Consider the following 20,421-nt stretch of genomic DNA (forward strand, 5'->3'; position numbering starts at 1 on the left):
GATCCTGGCGCACCAAAAGAAAGTATCAAGGGAATCCAGTTTGGATTTGGCTTCACACCTATCACATCATATCAAAAGCCAAACGTCATTGTTGACAGATATAAATGTAATTGTTGCATCTCGTTGTGTTGTCCTCCAAAGGCTTGCGAGCTAACTAAAATGATATATTTCCTAAATTAGCCATAGATGAATAGGGATTTGGACTTGTGGTTTTACTTAACTCTTCGTACTGGCCAATGATTATAATGGCGAATCCGATCCAATCATTAATTTATACATTATGCCCCTGGCCTGATGGAAGTAGGCTAATGTTAACTAGCTGGCTAATTGTTGCCCATGAAAGGAAGTTAGGCTAGAGAGCAAGCATTTTAGCCAGGTAGCCTTGGACAACAACAACTAAAAGCGTGTACTGTATGACAGAGTGATAGACCATTTCGGCAACATGAAAGAGAGGAGAATGGCATTGGCGTTTCTCTAGAAGTAGGGTGAGTCAATAAGTGTTTTTTCTTGCAAGCACACACACACACAGAAATTAGTACCATGGACAGTCATATGATATTTAGTTTACGTTGATTGGACTAAATTGTTTTGGGAATCTTTTAGTTGTCACTGTATTAGAATAAGCAGAGGTGATTTGATGATGTTGTAGTTGAAATGGTGCTGGAATAGTGGAGGCAGCTCCTGTTTCCTTTGCGACTTGTGGTAACTCTCTGTGGTTCTAAATCAAATGTTGTTTCGTAGTCAGAAAACGTCAGAAACATTAACTTGCTTGAACATGCTGTAGGTAATGTAACTGTTTGTAACATGCAATATGCTTTGTGGACTTCACCGGACAGAGGTCGCTCTCTGGTTGTGTGATGAAACAAAGGTGTGGTTGAATTTATTTGCCACTGTGTCTTCTTATTGTCTCGGCCTTGGGCCTATATATCACGGTGGCAAGGCATATGAACTAACAGGTTATAGAGCAAACAACGCAATTATCACAACACATAGGTTGCAATATGGCAAAAATAATTCTGGCTTGGCTTTCCCAGTGATTTTACCCACGCAGCGCTACTGGAAACATAATGATTGTGCACCAACACATTCACACACTTCACCCCGTTTGCCCATAATACTTCACCAATTTGTCTTTGAAGATATGTACCAAAAACAGTAGAATATATGAACCATACTATAAAGGTCACGTACCATGGTTGGACTTGGACTGGTGGACAGGGGTGTAGTGGTTCTTGGAGGAGGTTTGTTGAGGAGTGTTGTCTTTGGGAGAGCCGTTCATGGCTGAAAAGTTCTCACAGTCATATTGAGATATGGGAATGGGTCCCTGTTGCCTCAGGATGTCTGCAAGGGCCCTGTGGACACAGAGGGAAGAAATGGCAGATTTTGATAAAAGTTTGTGCACCAAAAGTCACTGATACGTCTATTTAGCTCACTTCTCCAAGCATTTACAATACACTCCAAGGTGAGTGAGAGTACATTTTTTCTTGGCACTGAATGGTCATAGAGAACCGTTATTAACCCCCTGAGGTATAACGGCCCGGGGATGGGATTCTACTGTGCTAACATACAAGAAGGTCATAAGAAGGATCATTTAGCTATTTGATTTGGAATATTAGGAACCCCTGTAAGTATAATTTGTTTAAAAAATATATATATATTTGATGAAATATTGAATTTGGTATTACTGCTATTACCCCATAGAAACACACTGAATAACATATTCATATATGGCAGAACAGACAGTCCAAAAATAAAACAAAAGGAAGTACATTTTGAAGTGTCTGTCTTATATCTGAGAGATAAAAGATAGATAAGCAAATCATTTTTATATTTATTTTACCCATATTCAACCCCTTTTTCGGCACTACATTTTCGGCATGTCTCCCGGTCTGACAAATACCACTGTAGCTCTGCCACCTTTCACCGCAGATGCGGAAGACCGGCATCGGCAGATGCTGTGGATTGAGGACGCAAGCCCAAGCTAGATACGTCTCACTTAAACGGACAGATTCTATGGGGTTTTGTTATTATGCTAATTAGATGTCCGTGGGGGCGTGGACATCCACTCTATTAACAAAACAGTGACGATAACAAATATACTAACAACAGAAACAGAAGCATAGTTGTGTTTATGAGAAGCCGTTATAATTGGGTTGAATTGGAGTGTTTTTTAGGCCGACACCAGGTGCATACGGAGGTATGGCACCCTCGAGGGTGAGAAGGAGAGGGGAGAGAGGGAACGGAAAAACTCAACAGCATCATGACAGAAAATAACACAAATCGTTTTTTTTTTCTGGCTGAGCTTTTTGAAGAGGAGGAAATCAAATGATGTTTGCATTGCTGCGATTGCTCAAAGCCTTGTGCATGACAAATATATGTACAGCGTAACCTCTTCTGTTCTATAAATATTGTCCCTGTTTTTATTTATTTCACATCTGAGTTTTGCAGTTATGTATTTATCATTGGATTTGCTGTGGTGCAGACGTGTCAGGCAACTACAATGATACTTTAACCTTAATGTTATACAACAGGAGGCTGCTGAGGGGAGAACGACTCACAATAGTGGAGTGGATGGAACGGTATTAAACGCATGGAAACCATGTGTTTGATACCATTCCGTTGATATCGTTCCAGCCATTACTATAAGCCCGTCCTCCCCAATTAAGGTGCCACCGGCCGCCTGTGCGTCACACATTATTGTATGTCTCTAGATTACTCCAGTGTTGCGCCACGCATGTATAAAAGGACCATGCTTCATAGCGGGAGACTACAATGTGTATCAGCGGTTACTCATTGATGTGTGCTCTCCAGCATCATGTGTTGTCCACTAGTCTGTGGTTAAACGTAAAGGTGGCAAAGCCCCAGAGAGAGACGGGAAACAACTGAGAAAACACATAACTGCAGACCGCTACTTTGTGGAAGACTCCAACATAGCCCTGTTTAACCCATGTCAGTTCACCACTGCAGTCTGAGAATGCACACCACCATCACCACCACCACCACCACCACCACCACAGAGAACGTGTTGGTATGATAGGTGCTATGGGACTAGAGTTAGGTCAGGGTGAGAGGGGTTGGATTAGAGGTTGTATTTTCTATTTTATGGTCTATGACAATATGGTTTGTTTTAACTTAGCAAAGGCCTTGACATTTTATGAGTATTTTACGAGGGAAATGTGTATAGACATTGTTGTGCGTCTGGATTTATCTGTTTGTATTTGAAGCGATGATGCACTGTCAGTGCTCTCCATAGTATTACATCGGCTTCATGTTATGATGCAGAAACTAGATTTGTCACAACACCTGCAGTGAAACATACAACAACAAAAAAATACATAAAATATACATCAGTAGGATCAGTCCTTCACCACACAACTGATATGCAAGCTTTCCCAAATCATGTAAATATTTCCCTTTGAACACCTCTGCAATTACTTTGGTCTTTCATGTGTACAAAAAAAAATGGTTCCTCAAGGGTTCTTTGGGAAGGCTAATGGTTCTATGTGGAACCATAATGATTCAAATAACCCTTTGAGCCCTTCAATGGTTCTTTACAGTTCACAAAAGGATTCTTTGCTCTTTTAGTGATAATTAAAATGTAGGGGAGGAGACTCATTAGAATATTTTGGGGTGTGGTTCGCGCATAGCTTTTTTTGTGCAACCGTGAATGAGAGTCTCATTCCAGTGTATCTAATCAGTTGTGTTATATATGACTATATCTAGCAACAATGTTTTGCATCAATTGAGAACGTTTGATTAAATCACTCAGTATTTATTTTCTTGGGGACCCCCAGCTGTTCCAGAGGCAGCTCACTTAAAATGTTAATTAACACAGTAACACCTATGGAAGTTTAACAGTATAATATGTCTTAACAGAATAAATAACCATGTATGGTTCCACGAAATGATCTACAAAGAACCTTTCAGATTGAGAACCATTTTTCCATGATGGTTCTATAAAGAACCATAAAAAAAACATTCTATATAGCCCCAAAAAGGGTTGTAACCATAGCGGAACCCTTTTTTGGTGCTATATAGAATTAATGGTTCTTCATAGAACCTTAGGAAAGTGTTCTTTATAGCACCATACCAGTTCCATTCAGAACCTTATGAGCAGGGTTCTTTATAGAACCTTCCTAAAAAGGTTCTATATAGCACCAAATGGTACATGCATTTGTTTTTATTATATTTCATTGGATTATACGGAATTGAGAGTAAATGCCAGAATGCCATTAAATCTGGTACACTAGGCTGGTTTACACACACACATGATGGTTCTAAATAGTACAGATAGGGGTTCTTTGGTTTGTAACGATATACATCATTTATTGTGTGTGTAAACTAGCCTAGTGTACCAGATTTAATAGCATTCTGGTAGTGGGTGATCAAATTATTTGTATAAAGCAGGACATAGCATCAACCTGGTTAAAAGTCAAGTGTTTTTTCATATAGAAAAATCTTTATCTGTAGCCTACTGTACCAGGAAGACACACGGGACACCTCACAGTACATTATGTAAAATGGAAGTCAAAGATGTACTCAATCTCATGTGACCATGTTCCAATGAACTCTGACCTCTGACCCATTAATGTCATAACAATTATTTTCAAGGTGCAACTAGTCTTCTTAGTTCAAGGGACATAAAATACATAAAAGACCAGATCATGTTTCATCATGTTTCATATAAAACGGGGATTTGCACCCAAGCAGACATGTATATTAATTCGTTCATTCATTCATTCATTCATTCATTCATTCGTTCATTTATTAAGTCATTCATTCTGACTTACCTATGGATATTCATTTCCTGAGGAGGCTCTGTGGCTTTGTCATAGGCAACTTTTGCCGAAACTCCCACCACTAAAATAAAAGCTATGATCCCACAGGTGATGTACACCGCAGTGTTCGTCTGGTCCATACTCGGGTCAAAAGGCTGTCCCGTCGAGGCTGGCGACGGGGGGGGCGTTTTCACCCAGTCCGGCTTGTTGTAGTTTTTACAGCTTGACTGATCCACTCGTTTTTCTTTTTCCTGGCAGCAGAACCGCAGGAAGCAGGACCCGCAGCAGTAGCGGTGAACCGTGTTGTTACACGCAAACTCTCTGTCAAATTGTCCGCTCACGTCGTAGTAACCAGTGCACGTATCGTAGTCCTTGGTCGTGTTCTTCTGCGGCGCAGCGGTGGGGATCACCGCGGTGATGTTGGTGTCTTTCGCCTTGGGGGTCCGCTTGGTCACGGGTTTCATCTTTTTGCCTCCTGTCCCGGCGCAGAGAACGCTCAGGGGGTCCAGGTATATGAGGAGCAGCAAAAGGTGCCTTATCCCCATGGTGTGTCTAACTTGTCAATTCACTTCCGACGCGACGCTTGTGATCTTCTCTGACTTGGTAGTGAAGTGCTCTCAGGCTCTCAGGCTCTCAGTCCAACAAGGCTGTTACAACCCTCGTCACCTGCCACTCGCGTTGGTCCTCTCACGATCGATACTGTTACCATACTGGCTAGAAGAATGAATAGCATCAGTATCGAAGACGCAATTAGTTAAGTATATCATTAATAGCAGCGCTTCTGAAACCCATTGCGCTCTGATAGAGAGAATCGTCATTCACGGAACTGCATGCCTTGGTTGCGCTCTGGTAGGACAGTCGAGTGCAGTGGACTGTGTGCTTTCCGCCGGGTTGGAGATGCTGAAAACGGCCGGGTGTCGCTGTCTAAGGTACTGATTTATGTGGGGCGCCTTGAGACGAGTCGTCTTTACATGGCAGGGCTTGTGTTCACATCTTCTTGTTGTGGTGAAAGTTGCGCTATAGAGGAAACAAACAAAACGCTTCATAAGCCATTATCCGCACGTCAAGGGGAGTGCGGTAAGTCTAATCAAAGCCAACAATTTATCCACGCGATGGAAACCACAATAATTTATTCTGAACGGCGGTATTTTTGTCACATCCTTTTCGTGAAATGTTTGACATTCAGGGATTCTGGGCTTGTCATAACGGCTGCATGCAGTCAAGACGCGCTTGTTTAAACCCCTTTCGATGTACAGACATTCCATTGCAACTGGAACTTTCCAAATGCATTAAAGTTTTTGAATAAAATTCGAATAGAGTAGAAGCAATACATTCAAAACGGTTTTAATTGCAGCCAAATATTTGTTTTAACTCAGTAAAATATCGCCGAAGAATAGCATATTTCAATATATTAGGCTTACTTAAAAGTTATTCATTTTATCTTACAGAAAAAGCACAACACAACGCAATGTGATTTATTTATCTGCATGTTAATGCGAGGCACACGCAATAGTTCAAAGATAGAAAACGTATGGTGATGAAACCTACCCCGATCAAGATTCCCGTTGACTTGTTCTCTGTCTGGCGCGAGGAGAGTGATTGGGATATGAAAGCTCAGCTCGAGACCCCTCTTCTCTCCTCCCTCCCTCATCTCCCTCGCTCTTTCTTACGTCAAATCAAATCAATCAAATCCAAATGTATTCGTCACATGCTTCGTAAACAACAGGTGTAGACTAACAGGGAAATGCTTAGTGACGGGCCCTTCCCAACAATGCAGAAATAAATAAAATAGATACATAATAGAAAAGTAATAACACCTAATAATAAAAGTAATAATAAATACGCAAAGAGTAACGATAACTTGACTATATACACAGGGTACCTGTACCAAATCGAGGTGCAGGGGTACAAGGTAATTGAGGTAGATATGTACATATTTATAGGTGTATTTAATTGAGGATCCCCATTAGCTGCTGCCAAGGCAGCTACTACTCCTGGGCTACAGCAACATTAATTAAGGCAGTTATATACAATTTAAAATATTACATTTCATAACACTTTTCACAACACATTTAGTGTCCCTCAGGCCACTACTCTACTACCACATATCTACAATACAAAATCCATGTGTACGTGTGTAGAGTGCATATCTTATCATGTGTATGTGTGTCTGTGTCTGTGTCTGTGCCTGTGTGTGTGTGTGTGTGTGTGTGTGTGTGTGTGTGTGTGTGTGTGTGTGTGTGTGTGTGTGTGTGTGTGTGTGTGTGTGTGTGTGTGTGTGTGTGTGTGTGTGTGTGTCTCTTCCCAGTCCCCGCTGTCCCATAAGGTGTATTTTTATCTGTTTTTTAAATCAGTTACCTGATGTAGAATAGAGTTCCATGTAGTCATGGCTCTATGTAATACTGTGGGGACTGTGAAGAGGACTTGGGGACTGTGAAGAGACCTCTGGTGGCATGTCTTGTGGTGTATGCATGGGTGTCCGAGCTATGTCCAAGTGGTTTAAACAGACACCACGGTGCATTCAGCATGTCAACACTTCTTACAAAAACAAGTAGTGATAAAGTCAATCTCTCCTCCACTTTGAGTCATGAGAGATTTACATGCATATTATTAATATTAGCTCTCCGTGTACATTTAAGGGCCAGCCGTGCTGCCTTGTTCTGAGCCATTTGTAATTTTCCGAGGTCCCTCTTTGTGTAATCCAGGTGCGACAAAAAAGGCAGAGCAGCGCCTTTATGGACAGACTTCTTCCATCTTAGCTACTGTTGTACCAACATGTTTTGACCATGACAGTTTACAATCCAGCGTTACGCCAAGCAGTTTAGTCACCTCAACTTGCATTATTTATTACAAGATTAAGTTGAGGTTTAGGGTTTAGTGAATGATTTGTCCCAAATACAATGCTTTTAGTTTTTGAAATGTTAAGGACAAACATTGCTTGCCACCCTTTCTGAAACTGACTGCAGCTCTTTTAAGTGTTGCAGTGATTTCACTCGCTGTAGTAGCTGACTTGTAGATTGTTGAGTCATCTGCATACATAGACACACTGGCTTTACTCAATGATTGTAAAAAGAAAGGGGCCTTGACAGCTGCCCTGCGGGAATTCCTGATTCTACATGGATTATGTTGGAGAGGCTTCCATTAAAGAACCCCCTCTGTGTTCTGTTAGACAGGTAACTCTTTATCCACATTATAGCAGGGGCTGTAAAGCCATTACACATAAGTTTTGTCCAGCAGCAGACTATGATTGCTAATGTCAAAAGATGCACTAAAGTCAAACAAAACAGCTCCCACAATCTTTTTATCATCAATTTCTCTCAGCCAATCATCAGTCATTTGTATAAGTGTTGTGCTTGTTGAGTGTCCTTCCCTATATGGGTGCTGAAAGTCTGCTGTCAATTTGTTTACTGTGATATAGCATTGTATCTGGTCAAACACATTTTTTTCCAAAAGTTTACTAAGGGTTGGTAACAGAATGATTGGTCGGCTATTTGAGCCAGTAAAGGGGGCTTTACTATTCTTAGATAGCAGAATGACTTTTGCTTCCCTCCAGGCCTGGGGGCACACACATTCTAGTAGGGTTAGATTGAAGATACGGCGAATAGGAGTGGCAATTTCGTCCGCTATTATCCTCAGTAATTTTCCATCCAAGTTGTCAGACCCCGGTGGCTTGTCATTGTTGATGGACAACAAATATTTTTTCACATCTTCCACACTCACTTTACAGAATTCAAAATTATAGTGCTTGTCTCTCATAATTTATTCAGCTATACTTGGATGTTTAGTGACAGTGTTTGTTGCTGGCATGTCATGCCTAAATTTGCTAATCTAGCCACATTTTTTTTAAATCAAGTAATTGGCAATATCAGTGGGTTTTGTGATGAATGACCCATCTGATTCAATGAATGATGGAGCAGAGTTGGCTTTGTTTCCCAAAATTTCATTTAAGCTGCTCCAAAGCTTTTTATTATCATTATTTATATAATTTATCTTTGTTTCATAGTATAGTTTATTCTTCTTTTTATTCAGTTTAGTCACATAATTTGTCAATTTGCACTACGTTTGCCAATCTGTTGTGCAGCCAGACTTATTTGCCATTCCTTTTGCCTCATCCCTCTGAAAAATAACATTATTAAATTCCTCATCAATCCACAGGGATTAAACAGTTTTTACAGTAATTTTCTTAATGGGTGCGTGCTTATTAGTAACTGGGATAAACAATTTCATAAATGTGTCAAGTGCAGCGTCTGGTTGCTCCTCAATGCACAGCAAAGACCAACACATACAGTATTTACATCAACAACAAAGGAATCACTACAACAGTTATTGTATGACCTCTTATACACTATATTAGGCCAAGCCTTTGGAAATGTGGTTTTCCTAGATATGGCTACTATATTATGATCACTACATCCGTTGGATTTGGATACTGCTTTAAAGGACATTTCTGCAGCATTGTGATCATATGTGATCAATACATGTTGATGATTTAATTGCTGTGCTGTTTGTAACTACCCTGGTAGGTTGACTAATAACCTGAACCAGGTTGCAGGCACTGGTTAAAGTTTGAATCTTTTTTTTGAGTGGGCAGCTTGATGAAAGCCAGTCAATATATAAATCACCAAGAAAATATACCTCTGTTGATATCACACACATCATCAAGCATTTCACGGATGTTATCCAGATACTGACTGTTAGCACTTGGTGGTCTATAGCAGCTTCCCACCAAAATGGGCTTTAGGTGAGGCAGATGAACCTGTAGCCATATCACTTCAACAGTATTTAACATTAGATCTTCCCTAAGCTTTACAGGAATGTGGTTCTAAATATAAACAGCAGTACCTCCACCATTGGCATTTCTGTCTTTTCTGTAGATGTTATAACCATGTATTGCTAACCACTGTATTATCAAAGGTACTATTTAAGTGAGTTTCAGAGATTGTCAGAATATGAATGACATCTGTTACCAGCAAGTTATTGATTTCATTACATTGTTTCTTAAGCTACTTAAGCTACTCAGCAAAAATAACGTCTCTTTTTCAGGACCCTGTCTTTCAAAGATAATTCGTAAGAATCCAAATAACTTCACAGATCTTCATTTTGAAGGGTTTAAACACTGTTTCCCATGCTTGTTCAATGAACCATAAACAACTAATGAACATGCACCTGTGGAACGGTCGTTAAGACACTAACAGCTTACAGACGGTAGGCAATTAAGGTCCATTGTCACGTTCCTGACCTGTTTTCTGTTGTTTGGTATGTGTTTATTGGTCAGGGCGTGAGTTTTGGGTGGGCAGTCTATGTTTTCTGTTTCTATGTTGGTTTTGGGTTGCCTGGTATGGCTCTCAATTAGAGGCAGGTGTTTGACGTTTCCTCTGATTGAGAGTCATATTAAGGTAGGTTGTTCTCACTGTTTGTTTGTGGGTGATTGTCGTCCGTGTCAGTGTTTGTCGCGCCACACGGGACTGTCTCGGTTTATGTAGTCTGTTCCTGTTCGTGAGTTCTGCGTGTATTTTATGTAAGTTCCATGTCCAGGTCTGTCTACTCCGTTTTGTTATTTTGTAAAATCCTTCCAAGTGTTTGTTTTCGTGTTTCATCGTTTGATTTAATAAATCATTATGTATTCACAACCCGCTGCACTTTGGTCAAATCACTACTCCTCCTCTTCGTATGAAGAGGAGGAGGAATGCCGTTACAGAATCACCCACCAAACCCAGATCAAGCAGCGGGTTAACGGACAGCAACGACAGCAGCAGTGGGTCAAGGAGGATTGGACATGGGAAGAGATTCTGGACGGAGAAGGACCCTGGGCAGAGCCAGAGGAGTGTCGCCGTCCCAAGGCGGAGCTGGAGGCATCTAAAGCGGAGAGGCGACGATATGAGGAGGCAGCACGGAAGCAAGGCTGGAAGCCCGCAAGTACAACCCAAAAATTTCTTGGGGGGGGGCTAAAGGGTAGTGTGGCGAAGTCAAGTAGGAGACCTGCGCCAACTTCCCGGGCTTACCGTGGAGAGCGCGAGTACGGGCAGACACCGTGTTACGCAGTAGAGCGCATGGTGTCTCCTGTACGTGTTCATAGCCCGGTGCGGGTTATTCCACCTCCCCGCACTAGCCGGGCTAGAGTGAGCATTGAGCCAAGTGCCATGAAGCCGGCTCAACATATCTGGCCTCCAGTATGTCTCCTCGGGCCGGTGTACATGGCACCAGCCTTACGCATGGTGTCCCCGGTTCGCCAACACAGCCCAGTGCGGGTTATTCCACCTCCCCGCACTGGACGGGCTACGGGGAGCATGCAACCAGGTAAGGTTGGGCAGGCTCAGTGCTCAAGGGAGCCAGTACGCCTACACGGTCCGATATATCCGGCGCCACCTTCCCGCCCCAGCTCAGTACCACCAGTGCCTACACCACGCACCAGGCTTCCAGTGCGTCTCCAGAGTCCTGTTCCTCCTCCACGCACTCTTCCTGTGGTGCGTGTCTCAAGCTCAGTGCCTCCAGTTTCGGCACCACGCACCAGGCCTACTGTGCGCCTCAGCGGGTCAGAGAGATCCGTCTGCCCAGTGCCATCTGAGCCATCTGTCTGCCCAGTGCCGTCTGAGCCATCTGTCTGCCCAGCGCCTTCTGAGCCATCTGTCGGCCCAGTGCCATCTGAGCCATCTGTCGGCCCAGCGCCGTCTGAGCCATCCGTCTGCCCAGCGCCGTCTGAGCCATCCGTCTGCCCAGCGCCGTCTGAGCCATCCGTCTGCCCAACGCCGTCTGAGCCATCCGTCTGCCCAACGCCGTCTGAGCCATCCGTCTGCCCAGCGCCTTCTGAGCCATCCGTCTGCCCCGAGCCATTAGAGCCGCCCGTCTGGCCCGAGCCATTAGAGCCGTCCGTCAGTCAGGAGCTGCCAGAGCCGCCAGCCAGTCAGGAGCTGCCAGAGCCGCCAGCCAGTCAGGAGCTGCCAGAGCCGCCAGCCAGTCAGGAGCTGCCAGAGCCGCCAGCCAGTCAGGAGCTGCCAGAACCGCCAGACAGTCATGAGCTGCCCTACAGTCATGAGCTGCCCTACAGTCATGAGCTGCCCTACAGTCATGAGCTGCCCTACAGTCATGAGCTGCCCTACAGTCATGAGCTGCCCTTCAGTCATGAGCTGCCCTTCAGTCATGAGCTGCCCTCCAGTCATGAGCTGCCCTCCAGTCATGAGCTGCCCTCCAGTCATGAGCTGCCCTCCAGTCATGAGCTGCCCTCCAGTCATGAGCTGCCCTACAGTCATGAGCTGCCCTCCAGTCATGAGCTGCCACTCAGTCCGGAGCTGCCACTCAGTCCGGAGCTGCCACTCAGTCCGGAGCTGCCACCCAGTCCGGAGCTGCCACCCAGTCCGGAGCTGCCACTCAGTCCGGAGCTGCCATTAGTACAGAGTTGTCCCTCTGTCCTAAGCTACCTCTCTGTCCGGAGCTACCTCTCTGTCCGGAGCTACCTCTCTGTCCGGAGCTACCTCTCTGTCCGGAGCTACCTCTCTGTCCTGAGCTACCTCTCTGTCCTGAGCTACCTCTCTGTCCTGAGCTGTCTCCTCTATGTAGGAGGGGCCTTAGTGAAGGTTCCTGGACCATGGTCGGGGGCGAGGGTCGCCACTCAAAGGACGCTAAGGAGGGGGACAAAGACAGTGGTGGAGTGGTGTCCTCGTCCACCGCCGGAGCCGCCACCGCGGACAGATGCCCACCCAGACCCTCCCCTTGAGTTGTAGGGGTGCGCCCGGAGTTCGCACCTTGAGGGGGGGGTTCTGTCACGTTCCTGACCTGTTTTCTGTTGTTTGGTATGTGTTTATTGGTCAGGGCGTGAGTTTTGGGTGGGCAGTCTATGTTTTCTGTTTCTATGTTGGTTTTGGGTTGCCTGGTATGGCTCTCAATTAGAGGCAGGTGTTTGACGTTTCCTCTGATTGAGAGTCATATTAAGGTAGGTTGTTCTCACTGTTTGTTTGTGGGTGATTGTCGTCCGTGTCAGTGTTTGTCGCGCCACACGGGACTGTCTCGGTTTATGTAGTCTGTTCCTGTTCGTGAGTTCTGCGTGTATTTTATGTAAGTTCCATGTCCAGGTCTGTCTACTCCGTTTTGTTATTTTGTAAAATCCTTCCAAGTGTTTGTTTTCGTGTTTCATCGTTTGATTTAATAAATCATTTACTCGAGCTCCGGGATAGGACCGTGTTTTTGCACCAGGAACAGTGACATTTCTTACCATGGAGCTGCCCAAAATCACAGCTGGCGAGATGGACAAGAAAATCCGCCCACACCCTCGATCAAGAGCAGGGACGGAAGGTTTCCAATGTCAACTTTGAAATTGTAGGGGAAAGAGTAGGAACAGCGGCTGCAGACACAGGTACCCCCAGCGACGAAGGTGCAGGAAGATCAGGCTCCAGGGCGGTGAAACTATTAGCTGTTTGTATCTGGGCCTCTCGTTGGGAGTGTGGACTGCTTTGTGGAAGGCCACTATAAAGTGACTATGTGATGAGTCAAAAGAGTTAGTGCAAAAAGGGTCAATGCAGATTGTTTAGCAGACTTATAGCTTGGGGGTAGAAGCTGTTTAGTGTCCTCTTGGTACCGGACTTAGTGCATCGGTACCGCTTGCCGTGCAGTAGCAGAGAGACCAGTCTATGACTTGGGTGGCTGGAGTCTTTGACCATTTTTAGGGCCTTCCTCTGACACCGCCTGATATAGAGATGTCCTGTATGGCAAGGAGAACGGCTGCAGTGATGTACAGTACTATGCCATAGGCGCTACCCTTTGTAGCGCCTTGCGATTGGATGCCAGGCAGTTGCCATATCAAGCGGTGATGCGGCCAGTCAAGATGCTCTCAATCACTCCAACGCTGATGTCACAACTCGGTAAATGACGTTCCACTCACCAACGGGCTTCTGGGTATCGGTGATACCAACAGACCAACTGACACCTCTCTTCTAAATTTTTCCCTTAACCCGCACACCATGGATGTGTGTGCCCAATTACACATATATTTAATAGTTAATATATACATTTTTGTTTTTGCTGACATTAAAACTAACTGATAATTGCATCCAATTAAAACTAGGCCTAGGCTAATCACCATAATGTTTATTTCTTGCTTATTTTTGGATTGAATGTTAATTCTATGCAAATTGTTCAATGTCTTATAATGCTTAAAGGTAAGAGGTATTGACTGAAATAAGATACTGTCTGTGTCAGGTAAACCTACATCTATTCAGGTGCTCTTAATCATATTAGATTAAGATTCTGTGAGTTTAACCTTTTAGTGACACATTGAGAAAATCCTTATAAGACAGTATGATGATGTGTGTGTGTGTGTTTGTTTGTCAGAGAAAGAGAGAGAGCCTCACATGCCTGCAACAGTCGACTGATCGAGAAGCCAGGAAGCAGTTGCTTAGTAACCACTTTTTACGACGCCGTCCGTACTTGTTGTGATGGAAAATGTAAACCTCCCCCTTTTGAAGAGTTCTGGACGTTACAGGAATGGATGGATGTGCTCGGAGACATATACACGGTCTCAGATGCATACTCTACTGTCTGTAAGGAGACGCTACCTTTTACATACAGCACACACACTGCTGTGAAGAAATGTAATAGGCCAGCTGCTAACCAAACCTCAGAAAGCACACGTTCCACGAGTGGGCTATGTTTTATCATTTCTAATTTAAAAGCCCTCATTTTACCAGGTGAGTTGACTGACACAGAACACATTCTCATTTACCACAGTGATCTGGGGGAAGATTTGCTGGGAACTGGAGAGGTTATGTCGAAATTAGCCAATTGGAGACTGGCTGGAATGAAAAGCGTAACTAAACCATGTGTAAAGATAAGACTTATCAAAGTGGAATTGGCTTCAGTGCTGTGTGCTGCTGTATAGATCTGTTTTGTGAAGATTACAGTGAAATGCAGCTCTTTCAGTTGTGAGGGACCCAGTTTCAGCTGGTTTGGCTTCGATGTAAAAGCACCTTTCCATGTGGGCGGCAGCAGACAGTGATTGATAGTGTGGGTTTGGTACCATTTTAGTCATTTGTCATCCTCTTTCCTGAGCAGAACGTTCAGAGATCACCTATTCTATTCTCAAAATCGTCCTCTCAACGCTCTCACTTTCAGAGTACCACTGTACAATCCAACCCAATCCACATCCAAACAACTTTCACATTTGCCCCAAAACCTCGACCTCATCTCTCCCCACTCTGAGGCAATGGATCAGAAATTACTGTAGTAGAAATACAGATAATGGGTCCCGCACTCAAAAAAAAGATGTCGTACAAGACTTTGCTGTTACAGTGCTGACCAAGCAACAAAGAGCAGCGTCATCTGAGACCCACAGAACCCCCATCCCGTTCCTATTGTTCCATGTACTCTCTCTTTCGGGAGCGATCCTTTATACATACTACGGTGAGAGCCTGGGCTGGTACGACAGAGGGCTGCTAAGAGGAACTGTCCCCTTGAGTTTGGCTGCTGCTGCTGCTGCTGCTGCGTCCTGCTGCTGCTGTGTCCTGCTGCTGCTGCTGCTGCTGCGTCCTGCTGCTGCTGTGTCCTGCTGCTGCTGCTGCTGCTGTGTCCTGCTGCTGCTGCTGCTGCTGCGTCCTGCTGCTGCTGCTGCTGCTGCTGCGTCCTGCTGCTGCTGCTGCTGCTGCTGTGTGTGCTGCTGATGCTGCTGCTGTGTGTGCTGCTGATGCTGCTGCTGTGTCCTGCTGCTGCTGCTGCTGCGTCCTGCTGCTGCTGTGTCCTGCTGCTGCTGCTGCTGCTGCTGCTGCTGTGTCCTGCTGCTGTGTCCTGCTGCTGCTGCGTCCTGCTGCTGCTGCTGCTGCTGCTGCTGTGTCCTGCTGCTGCTGCTGCTGTGTCCTGCTGCTGCTGCTGCTGTGTCCTGCTGCTGATGCTGCTGCTGTGTCCTGCTGCTGCTGCTGCTGCTGTGTCCTGCTGCTGCTGCTGTGTCCTGCTGCTGCTGCTGCTGCTGCTGCTGCTGCTGCTGCTGCTGCTGCTGTGTCCTGCTGCTGCTGATGCTGCTGCTGTGTCCTGCTGCTGCTGCTGCTGCTGCGTCCTGCTGCTGCTGTGTCCTGCTGCTGCTGCTGCTGCTGCGTCCTGCTGCTGCTGTGTCCTGCTGCTGCTGCTATGTCCTGCTCCTGCTGCTGTGTCCTGCTGCTGCTGCTGCTGCGTCCTGCTGCTGCTGTGTCCTGCTGCTGCTGCTGTGTCCTGCTGCTGCTGCTGTGTCCTGCTCCTGCTGCTGTGTCCTGCTGCTGCTGCTGTGTCCTTCTCCTGCTGCTGTGTCCTGCTGCTGCGTCCTGCTGCTGCGTCCTGCTGCTGCTGCTGTGTCCTGCTGCTGCTGCTGTGTCCTGCTGCTGCTGCTGTGTCCTGCTGCTGCTGCTGTGTCCTGCTGCTGCTGCTGCGTCCTGCTGCTGCTGCTGCTGTGTCCTGCTGCTGCTGCTGCGTCCTGCTGCTGCTGCTGTGTCCTGCTGCTGCTGCTGCGTCCTGCTGCTGCTGCTGCGTCCTGCTGCTGCTGCTGCGTCCTGCTGCTGCTGCTGCTGCTGTGTCCTGCTGCTGCTGCTGCGTCCTGCTGCTGTGTCCTGCTGCTGCTGCTGCTGCTGTGTCCTGCTGCTGCTGCTGCTGTGTCCTGCTGCTGCTGCTGCTGTGTCCTGCTGCTGCTGCTGCTGTGTCCTGCTGCTGCTGCGTCCTGCTGCTGCTGCTGCTGCTGCTGCTGTGTCCTGCTGCTGTGTCCTGCTGCTGCTGCGTCCTGCTGCTGCTGCTGCTGCTGCTGCTGTGTCCTGCTGCTGCGTCCTGCTGCTGCGTCCTGCTGCTGCTGCTGCTGTGTCCTGCTGCTGCTGCTGCTGTGTCCTGCTGCTGCTGCTGCTGCTGCTGTGTCCTGCTGCTGCTGCTGCTGCTGCTGTGTCCTGCTGCTGCTGCTGCTGCTGCTGCTGCTGCGTCCTGCTACTGCTGCTGCTGTGTCCTGCTGCTGCTGCTGCTGCTGCTGCTGCGTCCTGCTGCTGCTGCTGCTGCGTCCTGCTGCTGCTGCTGCTGTGTCCTGCTGCTGCTGCTGCTGCTGCTGCTGCTGCTGCTGCTGCTGCTGCGTCCTGCTGCTGCTGCTGTGTCCTGCTGCTGCTGCTGCTGCGTCCTGCTGCTGCTGCTGTGTCCTGCTGCTGCTGCTGCGTCCTGCTGCTGTGTCCTGCTGCTGCGTCCTGCTGCTGCTGCTGCTGCTGCTGCTGCTGCTGTGTCCTGCTGCTGCTGCTGCTGCTGCTGCTGCTGCTGCTGCTAATGCTGCTGCGTCCTGCTGCTGCTGCTGCGTCCTGCTGCTGTGTCCTGCTGCTGCGTCCTGCTGCTGTGTCCTGCTGCTGCTGCTGCGTCCTGCTGCTGCTGCTGCTGCTGTGTCCTGCTGCTGCTGCTGTGTCCTGCTGCTGCTGCTGTGTCCTGCTGCTGTGTCCTGCTGCTGCTGCTGTGTCCTGCTGCTGCTGCTGTGTCCTGCTGCTGTGTCCTGCTGCTGTGTCCTGCTGCTGCGTCCTGCTGCTGCTGCTGCGTCCTGCTGCTGCTGCTGTGTCCTGCTGCTGCTGCTGCTGCGTCCTGCTGCTGCTGCTGCGTCCTGCTGCTGCTGCTGCTGCTTCTGTGTCCTGCTGCTGTGTCCTGCTGCTGCTGCTGCTGCTGCTGCTGCTGCTGCTTCTGTGTCCTGCTGCTGTGTCCTGCTGCTGCTGCTGCTGCTGTGTCCTGCTGCTGCTGCTGCTGCTGTGTCCTGCTGCTGCTTTGTCCTGCTGCTGCTGCTGCTGTGTCCTGCTGCTGCTGCTGCTGCTGTGTCCTGCTGCTGCTGTGTCCTGCTGCTGCTGCTGCTGCTGCTGCTGTGTCCTGCTGCTGCTGCTGCTGTGTCCTGCTGCTGCTGTGTCCTGCTGCTGCTGCTGTGTCCTGCTGCTGCTGCTGTGTCCTGCTGCTGCTGCTGCTGTGTCCTGCTGCTGCTGCTGCTGCTGCGTCCTGCTGCTGCTGCTGCTGCGTCCTGCTGCTGCTGCTGCTGCTGCTGCTGCTGCTGCTGTGTCCTGCTGCTGCTGTATCCTGCTGCTGCTGCTGCTGCTGCTGCTGCTGCTGCTGCTGCTGCTGCTGCTGCGTCCTGCTGCTGCTGCTGCTGCTGCTGTGTCCTGCTGCTGCTGCTGCTGCTGCTGCTGTGTCCTGCTGCTGCTGCTGCTGCTGCGTCCTGCTGCTGCTGCTGCTGCTGCGTCCTGCTGCTGTGTCCTGCTGCTGCTGCTGCTGCGTCCTGCTGCTGTGTCCTGCTGCTGCTGCTGCGTCCTGCTGCTGCTGCTGCTGTGTCCTGCTGCTGCTGCTATGTCCTGCTGCTGCTGCTGTGTCCTGCTGCTGCTGCTGTGTCCTGCTCCTGCTGCTGTGTCCTGCTGCTGCTGCGTCCTGCTGCTGCTGCTGTGTCCTGCTGCTGCTGCTGTGTCCTGCTGCTGCTGCTGCGTCCTGCTGCTGCTGCTGCTGTGTCCTGCTGCTGCTGCTGTGTCCTGCTCCTGCTGCTGTGTCCTGCTGCTGCGTCCTGCTGCTGCTGCTGCGTCCTGCTGCTGTGTCCTGCTGCTGCTGCTGCTGCGTCCTGCTGCTGTGTCCTGCTGCTGCTGCTGCGTCCTGCTGCTGCTGCTGCTGTGTCCTGCTGCTGCTGCTATGTCCTGCTGCTGCTGCTGTGTCCTGCTGCTGCTGCTGTGTCCTGCTCCTGCTGCTGTGTCCTGCTGCTGCTGCTGCGTCCTGCTGCTGCTGCTGTGTCCTGCTGCTGCTGCTGTGTCCTGCTGCTGCTGCTGCGTCCTGCTGCTGCTGCTGCTGTGTCCTGCTGCTGCTGCTGTGTCCTGCTGCTGCTGCTGTGTCCTGCTCCTGCTGCTGTGTCCTGCTGCTGCTGCTGCGTCCTGCTGCTGCGTCCTGCTGCTGCTGCTGTGTCCTGCTGCTGCTGCTGTGTCCTGCTGCTGCTGCTGTGTCCTGCTGCTGCTGCTGCGTCCTGCTGCTGCTGCTGCTGTGTCCTGCTGCTGCTGCTGCGTCCTGCTGCTGCTGCTGTGTCCTGCTGCTGCTGCTGCGTCCTGCTGCTGCTGCTGCGTCCTGCTGCTGCTGCTGCGTCCTGCTGCTGCTGCTGCTGCTGCTGTGTCCTGCTGCTGCTGCTGCGTCCTGCTGCTGTGTCCTGCTGCTGCTGCTGCTGTGTCCTGCTGCTGCTGCTGCTGTGTCCTGCTGCTGCTGCTGCTGTGTCCTGCTGCTGCTGCGTCCTGCTGCTGCTACTGCTGCTGCTGCTGTGTCCTGCTGCTGTGTCCTGCTGCTGCTGCGTCCTGCTGCTGCTGCTGCTGCTGCTGTGTCCTGCTGCTACGTCCTGCTGCTGCGTCCTGCTGCTGCTGCTGCTGCTGTGTCCTGCTGCTGCTGCTGCTGCTGCTGTGTCCTGCTGCTGCTGCTGCTGCTGCTGTGTCCTGCTGCTGTGTCCTGCTGCTGCTGTGTCCTGCTGCTGCTGCTGCTGCTGCGTCCTGCTGCTGCTGCTGCTGTGTCCTGCTGCTGCTGCTGCTGCTGCTGCTGCTGCTGCTGCTGCGTCCTGCTGCTGCTGCTGCTGCGTCCTGCTGCTGCTGCTGCTGTGTCCTGCTGCTGCTGCTGCTGCTGCTGCTGCTGCTGCTGCTGCTGCGTCCTGCTGCTGCTGCTGTGTCCTGCTGCTGCTGCTGCTGCGTCCTGCTGCTGCTGCTGTGTCCTGCTGCTGCTGCTGCGTCCTGCTGCTGTGTCCTGCTGCTGCGTCCTGCTGCTGCTGCTGCTGCTGCTGCTGCTGTGTCCTGCTGCTGCTGCTGCTGCTGCTGCTGCTGCTGCTAATGCTGCTGCGTCCTGCTGCTGCTGCTGCGTCCTGCTGCTGTGTCCTAATGCTGCGTCCTGCTGCTGTGTCCTGCTGCTGCTGCTGCGTCCTGCTGCTGCTGCTGCTGCTGTGTCCTGCTGCTGCTGCTGTGTCCTGCTGCTGCTGCTGTGTCCTGCTGCTGTGTCCTGCTGCTGCTGCTGTGTCCTGCTGCTGCTGCTGTGTCCTGCTGCTGTGTCCTGCTGCTGCTGCTGTGTCCTGCTGCTGCTGCTGCGTCCTGCTGCTGCTGCTGCGTCCTGCTGCTGCTGCTGTGTCCTGCTGCTGCTGCTGCGTCCTGCTGCTGCTGCTGCGTCCTGCTGCTGCTGCTGCTGCTGCTTCTGTGTCCTGCTGCTGCTTCTGCGTCCTGCTGCTGTGTCCTGCTGCTGCTCCTGTGTCCTGCTGCTGCTGCTGCTGCTGTGTCCTGCTGCTGCTGCTGCTGTGTCCTGCTGCTGCTGCTGCTGTGTCCTGCTGCTGCTGCGTCCTGCTGCTGCTGCTGCTGCTGCTGTGTCCTGCTGCTGCGTCCTGCTGCTGCTGCTGCGTCCTGCTGCTGTGTCCTGCTGCTGCTGCTGCTGCTGCTGTGTCCTGCTGCTGCGTCCTGCTGCTGCTGCTGCGTCCTGCTGCTGCGTCCTGCTGCTGCTGCTGCTGTGTCCTGCCGCTGCTGCTGCTGCTGCTGTGTCCTGCTGCTGCTGCTGCTGTGTCCTGCTGCTGCTGCTGCTGCTGCTGCTGCTGCTGCTGTGTCCTGCTGCTGCTGCTGCTGTGTCCTGCTGCTGCTGTGTCCTGCTGCAGCTGCTGCTGTGTCCTGCTGCTGCTGCTGCTGCTGCTGCTGCTGCTGCTGCTGCTGCT

The 20,421-nt window shown here is 49.4% G+C and overlaps 1 protein-coding gene across 3 annotated transcripts in view; it reads right to left on the reverse strand.

Moving 5' to 3' along the window:
• The window catches only part of LOC120045414 (protein shisa-6-like), a 124,143-nt gene extending 118,820 nt beyond the window's left edge, over positions 1-5,323 (reverse strand). For all 3 annotated transcript variants that reach the window (XM_038990295.1, XM_038990294.1, XM_038990293.1), the window contains exons 1-2: positions 4,791-5,323; positions 1,192-1,352 (exon numbers count right to left, since the gene is read on the reverse strand). In XM_038990295.1, coding sequence (XP_038846223.1) covers positions 1,192-1,352; positions 4,791-5,323 — 694 coding nt within the window. The remainder of the gene's footprint in view (positions 1-1,191; positions 1,353-4,790) is intronic.
• Positions 5,324-20,421: the final 15,098 nt, after the last annotated feature.

The sequence above is a fragment of the Salvelinus namaycush genome, chromosome 4 (assembly GCF_016432855.1).
Source record: "Salvelinus namaycush isolate Seneca chromosome 4, SaNama_1.0, whole genome shotgun sequence".
Taxonomy (NCBI): domain Eukaryota; kingdom Metazoa; phylum Chordata; class Actinopteri; order Salmoniformes; family Salmonidae; genus Salvelinus; species Salvelinus namaycush.